Below are 8,999 nucleotides of genomic sequence, written 5' to 3' on the forward strand. Positions count from 1 at the left end.
AAATGGTATCATTCAGAAGACAATGTGACCACGGGCACACGTTTGTATTGTGCCTTGCAACAGAACCAATTACGAGAACTCATACATTGCAGGCCTACCGTGCGTTTTAAAATGAATAATACCCACCAGGTTGAAACTTCAATAATTAGTTGTTATGCACCCTTCTAAGATTTTGAGCAATTTGTTTCTGCAAACGAAAAAAAAAAAATCCCCACAAGCAAAATGTTCCCTTTAAGGGGCGGGGTCAGGGTTAAGCTGATGTGTTAAGTCAACATAGAGAGAGAGACCAATGAATCCAGATTTGTAATTGTTTGGCCTTATTTAAAATAAAGTACATTTTCCACATTATGTGCATGGGCGTCGCCAGTATTTTTTTTTGGGGGGGGGGGGTGCAAAGCACTGAAAAAGTTGGGGGACATGATTTGATACTTGGAGGCGCTGTTCACAAGGGTTAATATATGTATGTTAGCAGTTTCTACTGCTAAATATACATTCAATTAAAATTTTGGGTTGGTACACCGCCCAAGGCTAACCACCCCTCCCAAAATCTGCCCTTGATATGTCAACACAATTCGCACATGTTTAAGTTTAATATTCTCAAATATTTTATTCCACAAATCCTGAATAGTGAATGTTGGACATACTAATTATCTTACACAGTTGATCTTACAATACAAAAACAGTAACAAGGGTATATTATATGTCAACTTTGCTGCCATGTTGTTAAGGATTTTTGCCAACATGCCTGATTAAATGTTAAGTAGTTAATTCAAGTTCCTTTTTGCCGCAGACTGTCTGTTCTATTATTCAACAGAGGTAGATCATATATGTATTGAAAGTTGAAGTTGTGAACCATAACTTCATAAAGGTAGACAATTGTGTATTAACCAAATTAATATTAAACACCATTTCTAGCAAATATTAAATTATGAACTGTACACATCAATTGTGTTTGAGGGCTCTTGTATTATTTCAATGTTCGGTATTTTAGGCACTTTGAAATATGTTGGAGTACATGTATTGTGGGCTTAGCCAGCCAGTGGCAAATCTCAGCTTCACCCACAGACCAATCTGGGCATGCTGTCAATTCTATCACGAAGGCCCCCTTCAATGGCGACAGCATTTGCCGGCTATTGTTCAGAGAATCCGTCACGGGGCAGTTGCTTTTCACAATAGCTTGCACAATGCTTTGGCCATTGAAGGGGGCCTCATGTGTGTACATGGACCACGTGCTTGGATTTGTTTATAGATGGCCTATTGCTGTTTTGTGCACGGCTGGAAAACTTCAGTTTCCAATAGTATTTGGATATATTCAGGCAGTTGACAAACTTCGAAAAGCAAAAGAGTACATTGGTGAGTTAAGATGACAATATTTTAGGTAACAAGACCAGGTTACAAAATAACACATTTTTTAGATGAAAACATCAATAAATGCTCAACCTCAGCCTGAATGCCTGTAGTACACCAGTATCAACATAAGAGTGCTATATAGAGACCATAAGTAACTTGGCTCAGGCATTATCAAGGAATACACACACACATAAATAATAATATAGTTTATAAATATGGTCATTTCATCTTAAAATATGTACACATTTTTTCCGAGTCATCAATTTTGATGAAAAAAGGACATTCTAGTGCTGATGTTGCATAAGGAACTCACCACAGGCAAAATCAACCCCTGTGTCAGAAAGTTTCCCAAAGCACCAAAATGTTGAACCTTTGGGGCTGATAATTATTGAAATATTTCAATTTTTCAGCATAACATGCAACAGACATGTATATACATCATTAGAAAGCCGAATCACTTTTCTTTCTGTCGATGCCTTGAGGACCTTTACTTTGTGTGACCCTTATCTGACCTTTGACCCAAATTCATTGACCCAAATTATCACACGATTAATTGCCATAACATAAATAAGTTACCAGGTTGAACTTTTAAGCAAATTAATGACTTAAAACTTTGGTTAAAGGTCACAATAAGGTTCAGAGGTCAGATGAGAGTCACACTGACTGAATGTTCACAAATTACGCATCAAAATCAAAAGGCAATCCAATGAGAAGTCCAATGATGCATGACACAACATGTGTTGAATGTATCGGCAAAAACTGAAACTTGGTTTTACGCAAAAAGTCAAAATTTTGATGAACTCTAAATTCGGGACTTTTTGACACTGGGGTGTCGAACTTAAGTGATGAGTTCCTTCAATGCTGAATTTTTTTATCAAAATTGATATTTCTGGGAAAAAAAATTGCAGATTTCACATGAAATGACCAAACATTGAATACTATCCAACAAAACACATTTTTGTTGGGGAGCCTCATTATGTAATTACATGTATGTACATACACAAACAGTTTCACTGTATGTGCACAGAAAACTGAAGATAAATCATGTGCATAGTAAGTGGCAGCAGATTGAATCTTTGCAACTTGTAGTTGGTCAACTGAAATCAGACAAATTATTAATCCTTTGAATCATATCAGAGGCATACAAATTCAGTTTCGCCTGAGGATTTAAGACTGCCGCGGCTCTGTGAGCTATTATTGCTCGGAGTGAGCTATCATTTTGTTAATGGTGCCATGACTGCCATCATTTCACAAACATGCAGCGACAGTTTCTGCTTGTATTTCGGGATGTAACAGTACATAAACTGAATGGGTGGATATGGCAGACAGGCACCATGACAATATTTTGCCGAGTGGCTTTTACTCGAAATCAGTTCATTTCTCAAATGCTCATTGATAAGTTTTTCATAAACTCTTGCTCAGCTGGGTGTCATGGGGATGGTCTCTTAAATAACTCTGCAATGCGTCTGGTTTCTCAAAAACTCGGCACTGTGTAGTGTCCATTGTCAGTGGTGTCGCTAGAGGGAGGGGGGGGGGGGGGGGTGGGAGTGTCACATCCCCCCATCCCCCGATTCCGATTGGTCTTGTGGCGCCATTATTCATTGTGCTGTTTAACAGCCTTGGAAGTAAGGAATGGACAGTAACGCTACGTCGGCCTGTTGTGTCTCCTCTGATGTCTGGCATACACCTCGTCAGCAATTGTCCTCATCTGGTACCCAACCTGTCTCACATACAGCCAATTGTCAGCGAGGTGCCGCAGGGCAACTCCGATGTCCCTCGCAGGGACGTTCTCAACAGGGCGGCACTGCACCCCTCGGCTGGCATTGTAGAGGCACTCCTGATCACGAAGCACCTGATTGGCTAACTGCTGCCAGCCGTCTGGTTGCCGTGACGATGGCCAGCTCTTAGTGTTGTTGACACTGTGGACCATTTTGCTGCTTCTTTAAATTCTGTCAAGGAAACACAAAAACAAATGCATCAATACTGAGTTTTTATATTAAATTGCTTATTAAGTTATGCCCATGGGCCATGACTTCAGATTTCATTGCAATTAAGACATCATTCATCTTAAAAAAAAACGATGATTATCTTGATCTCATTTAGCCTACATGATTTACCTAGGTTTAGTTGGCGTGTTGGTGTTATTTTTTACAGAATTACATCACAACAAAATAATCATGCGTACATGTACAAAATATGTATTTATGTTACACACATAAACACGGATAACATATTTTATATACATAATCCTGTGAACTTATAAATAATGAATTGGAATACATTGATCGATAAGCAGGTAAGTTAGACCTATGGTTAGACCCCCCCCCCCCCCCAAAAAAAACCCCCGTAACTCATTGTAACTATAGTCTATAAAATGGGCATAGGCCTACCGGGACTTTTCGTCTAGCTCGAGTCTTGTTCCAGAATGAGAATGGTCAGATTCACGAAATACAAGATTGTTAAATCAGGCTATAATGCTCGACCAAATTTAGATTTCTGAAGGAAACGATTCACAAGTTGCGGAAGTAGGATATGCAGCAATCAGCGATCCCGGAGAGCGGCCATTTTGGTGAATTTTCACAACAAAACATTATGCATGTCGACAAAACATGTTAAATTTCATCATCGGGAATGAGCCTACCGCGTACCGCCGACGACATGGACAAACACCAGTACGTGTACTACGTGTGTAGAGGTTCTTTCACTTTAGTAAAAAGGGGGAATACAAAAGGAGAATTAATTAAACTATTTTATGGCTGATATATAGGCTCTAAAGGATTTTTTTTTTTAGTATTTGTAATACATAATATATTCTATAGTAAAATAGCTAGTTTTATTTTGCAACTGTAACAGCGACATACCTTCGAAATTATTTTATCACGTCAGTCAATACAAGATTTTGAGGCTTAACCCTATCATAGCAATGGAATATTCCAATTCATTATGCCAGAAAAACAACACTTCTGAGAAGCCGTGACGTCACAAAGGCTCGTCTCGTGCGTCATTCTAAAAATACCCTCTCTCGAAATTCCTAGACCCGAATATTATGGCCGAATGGTTCCTCGGCATTTTTCGTCAGGCCTCCGAACGGCCGAAGTATCAAAACAGACGCGCTGACCAGCGCTGTTGCGACGCATTTTCATTGAGTGTTTTCTGTCCGCGTTTGCATTCGGCCGACTGAACAGTGTTTTTTAGTAGGGGTAACTGGTTTGGGAAAACCGCTCTTTTTAAGAAGAGTTTTGACTTGTGTGTATTTTATACCCTTGGAAACAACTACATACACTTCACAGTATGGCAGAAACAATTTTGAATGGTGATTCTCCGCAGAAAAACATGATTTCAAAGCTGTTTTATACCGGCAACGACTCGAAAGACTCACCGCCGAGTCCCACAGAAGAACTGAACGGAAACTCGTTGTCGCCCAGCCAGGAGGCAGAATGCAGGAGAATTAGCAAGAGACTGAGTGAGGACTTTATCCATTTCAAACTGCAGTCGAATGTCGGGCGGCCACCCTGCAAGTACTCCGAAACACTGCGGAGGGTTGGGCGTGAGGTTGAGGAAAGATACGCTATTTCACTGAACGGACTTGTGAACAATCTCCAGTACGACCCAAAGAAACATGGCGCCGGAAAAGAGCTGTTCAGCGTCAGCCTGAATGCCATGTTCGAGGAAGGTGCTGTAAATTGGGGTCGCGTTGTAATGGTTTATGTGTTCGCCGCTCGACTGGCCAAATACTGTGAGGAAAATGGCAACTCGGAGTACGTTGACGAGGTTGTGGAAGTCTGCGGCGACTATGTCTCTGAGAAGTTAACACCCTGGATTATGAAGCAAGGTGGTTGGGTAGGTATTTGAAAATTCCCACCACCTTTTTCATGCTTTGGAAAGCAATCATTCATCATAGTCGTGACTCGTATAAAATTTGTAGGCCTCTCTATATTGTATTAAATTTGTATAGAAAAATGTGAAAGTGTGACATTTTTGTAAAATGTGACATTTTGCACAGCAAAAAGTTATATTGTGTTTTGATATGCGAATTTATACAGGAAATCCAAATTGAACTTGTTGAAAACTGAATTCAGTCAGTGAACCATATGGGAGGGAAATGACAATTATTTATACTTGCTTTTTGATAATTATAAATTTTATATTTCACTTTGCAGGATAATTTCAATGAGAGTTTCAAGGCTAAAGATTGGAAGGAGAAGGCAACCTTCAACTCGTTACTGGTTACAGGGGCTGTACTTGGTGGACTTGCTGCGCTGAGGTTCCTGACCAAGTAAACAAAACTACATGTACAGCAAGAAGTACACGGGGAAAGGATAGTGGCCTATTTGTTATTGCGTACAGACGGACAATGATCATCCATCAAGTCAATGACTGGAACACTTTGTCAGGATTGAAAGAACCGAAATGGCTAATATAATACAATTGGCTATCCATAATCAAGTGTTGAACAGATGTAAACAAATGTACAAACCTCAACTTAGTTTTTACCATTCTGCATTCTATTAGAAGTCAAAAACTTGAGGAAAATTACAATATATTTTACTAGATTTGCAAAATGTTAGCATATTATTAAAGCCCCAAAACTTGTGGGTTCAATTTTCAAAACGTAAAAAAAGTACTTTCTTTTACTCAATTAAAATTTCTTGCTTCTTTTGAAACTTCAAGACGAATAAGGAAGCTCACTGAAATGAAAGATGCATGAGAATTAGCCATAAGCCTTTAAAAACTGGTGGTTGGGCTACAATTGTACATTTTTGGCCAGATTTTATTTAATTCGCGAAATACAACTGTTTAAACATACCAAATGAAAATAATGCTATGGATTAAAAGAAAGTTTGCTTGATGTGCATTGAAAATTCTGGTCCGCTGAGATGCAGAGATTGCCATTTTGAAAACACTCTCGCTTGGATGAATATAATTTACATAAATTTCCATTGAAATAGGTTGGTCACATTGCAGCTGATTTGTGTTCTATCGAATGCCTTTGCTTAGTTACACTTACATTTTTCTTTGTGCACCCTCCAAAACTTAACTTCTTTGTGTATTTAAAAACTTTGGCAAGTGCCATTCATTCTTAAAATAGCCTAAGAAAGTCATTCCTGTGAAACTTTTTCCACAAGTATTTAATGTGTAATTTTGAAATTTGCATAGCCATAAGCACATGCAGTGTTGTCTGCAGAGTGCTCTGTGTGCGGGGGCACGACCCACAGTGAAAGGAGCACACGCCCCTTTACAATGCATAACATATTGCCTCTGCGAATGATTAATTTGTATTTTATAAAGGTTCATTTGGCTTGCTGGGTGTGTGCCAACAGTGAACAATGTTTACACACAAGTGCTCAGCATGCACTATAAATATGGTGCATACACGTGTCAAATATGGAAAACATTGACAATGTTGCATGACATTGAAACAAATGTTGTATAACTACATATGTATGTGTAAACTCAAGTACATGTTTGTGACAGTGTGGTGCCTGCTCAGCAGTTTGTGACCTGCAAGGGTGTGAAGTGTATTGAGTGTTATCTGTACTTTTAAAATAACAGTGATTTCCATATTTGTGATTGTTATTTGGCACTGCTTGAAATTATTTCCAGCATTTTGGAGAAGTGTACGCAGGTTGTAGATACCTTGTTTTTGTGCAAACTGATCGGTGCAACATTGAAAGTTAAAGTGGTGCTTGAAGTTAAATATTTGCAAGTGCACATGTATGAACTATTCAGTAACTTCAGGTAACTTTTTACTCTCCCATTTTCAACCCTAACTTCACTGCATCCTCAAAAATTCACACCAGGTTCTGAACTATTTTGGTGGATGGAAGACCGCACCGTGTAGCCTCCTAGATATCTCTACAACAGGGCTTCTATAACTAGCTGTACATACATCCGATCCCAAACGGCAAATTCTTAAAGGCTCACGGTAGAATACACTGAAAGTTAGGGTTGATGGAAAGTATGCTTCTGAAGACCAAAACTGATTTCAAGCAATGCCTAATATGAAACACAGAACCCACTTCAAACAGATTTCGATCTGAAGTGATCATGCGGTAGAACTGTACTGCTAAGGACATCGTATGACGTGCAATATTGTATTCGTAAGACACAAAAAATGTACAGTTTATTAGAATAATTGTATGATTTGATGTGGTGTACTGTGCTAGTGCTAGCAAAACCATCTTGGTATGTAAATAATGATTAAAACTCGACCTAATCTGGCTGGCAACTGTATAGAATTTTGTTGAAAGAAGACCTCAATTGGGGGATCCAGATATTTTGATTCTACATTCACAATTTGCAAACACCGTATCTTCTGAGAAGAACACTTTCTGTTAGAGATGGCACAGAATTGGTTTTTGGTGTCATCCACTATTCCTGTGTGGTGTCCAATTCGTAAGTGCTACAAGCCTATGACAACAAAAATGTTTCAAAATGTAACATTTTATTTATATTCAAGATGTCAAATTATTATGGTACTCATATATGTAAGACAGACTACAGCAATGCAATATTTAAAAATTGCCTCATGTAAGGTGGGCGTGAACTGCAAGCATACTTCCTGGTTTATTGAAAATTCTGGTTGACATTTTGAATAGTCATGCATTTCCTTCACCGAACATTTGGCTTTTCCATATTTGGAACCACACATTTACTTGAACATTACACTCGTGATCAATGGTCTATAGAAAAATTACAGGCTCAAAGTTATGTTTGTTTATGTCCAATACAGACTGCCTTTTGCCTGTAACTATTTAAAAATGGTCGTAATATTTTACCGATGCCCCAACAGCCAGACTGGGTCACACGTCACTTCACATGAAAGTTAACTGGAAAATTTACACAATATTTATGATTTTCCCCTGTAGTAATCCATTTTTAGGGATTACTGGTGTTGGAACTGCATGTATCACTTTTGTGGCTATGCTTGAGACAGTGTATGAGCCAGAACAATTGGATCCATTTTCAAAGTTCTGGTCGTGGACGATCATTGTATGTGACATGTTCATGATGTATCACAACTAAATCTTCCCAATAATAAGAGAAAATACTGGAAAGAAATTTGGTTGGATTGCTGGCTTATACTCTCTGTGCTTAAAACTGACGTCTATTTAAAATAGCAATTAAGCAAGACTACCAGTAAATAAACACTTGTATCTTTCCTTTTTATATTACTTTGAATGATAATCACCAACACAAGCACTATATATAATGTACATTAAGAGAAAATAAATAAATGTGAGCAAGCAAAAATGTGTGTAACTTGTCTTTTATTGGATTATTTGGAAATATAACTTTTGAATTACACAGCACAGCTACTCCCAACCCCCAATGACTTGACATTGGGAGGAGCACGCTTCACATGTGAACTTCCATATGCATCAGTCATTATTCATAGAATAATATGAGTGTTTTCAAAACTAAAATCTTATAGGATTAGGTACACTCCTAACATGTACAAATCTATATTATTAAAAGTTATCATTGTACATGAGTAATCTAAGTCTTATGGCTGCTGTATAAATATAAAAGTACATATATTTACATATGGTTCGTCATCAAAGTGATTGTGATTATCAATTCCATCTCATCAATATTCATTATTCCCTCGGGAATTATTTTGCATTCACCATTGTATTTTATCTACG

At 38.1% G+C, this 8,999-nt stretch overlaps 1 protein-coding gene and 1 long non-coding RNA gene across 2 annotated transcripts; one reads left to right on the top strand and one right to left on the bottom strand.

Moving 5' to 3' along the window:
- Window positions 1–581: 581 nt before the first annotated feature.
- On the bottom strand, window positions 582–4,003 carry LOC119742080. The gene is made up of 2 exons (XR_005272808.1): window positions 3,741–4,003; window positions 582–3,299 (listed from the first exon to the last, which is right to left on the bottom strand). It is a non-coding gene; the product is annotated as an uncharacterized LOC119742080 (long non-coding RNA).
- Window positions 4,004–4,416: 413 nt separating this feature from the next.
- LOC119742079 (bcl-2-related protein A1-like) lies at window positions 4,417–8,605 on the top strand. Its single transcript, XM_038218100.1, has 2 exons — window positions 4,417–5,190; window positions 5,511–8,605. The coding sequence occupies exons 1-2, from the start codon at window positions 4,642–4,644 to the stop codon at window positions 5,628–5,630; spliced, it is 669 nt and encodes a 222-aa protein (XP_038074028.1). The 5' UTR covers window positions 4,417–4,641; the 3' UTR covers window positions 5,631–8,605.
- Window positions 8,606–8,999: the final 394 nt, after the last annotated feature.

Source organism: Patiria miniata, unplaced genomic scaffold (genome assembly GCF_015706575.1).
Source record: "Patiria miniata isolate m_02_andy unplaced genomic scaffold, ASM1570657v1 HiC_scaffold_5, whole genome shotgun sequence".
In the NCBI taxonomy this organism is placed as follows: Eukaryota; Metazoa; Echinodermata; class Asteroidea; order Valvatida; family Asterinidae; genus Patiria; species Patiria miniata.

What these genes read in the sequence shown, in the direction of transcription:
- LOC119742079 (XM_038218100.1), top strand. Translation starts at nt 4,642, where the DNA reads ATGGCAGAAACAATTTTGAATGGTGATTCTCCGCAGAAAAACATGATT. An exon ending in TTATGAAGCAAGGTGGTTGG is followed by an intron (nt 5,191 to 5,510) that starts GTAGGTATTTGA and finishes TTCACTTTGCAG; the next exon opens with GATAATTTCAATGAGAGTTT.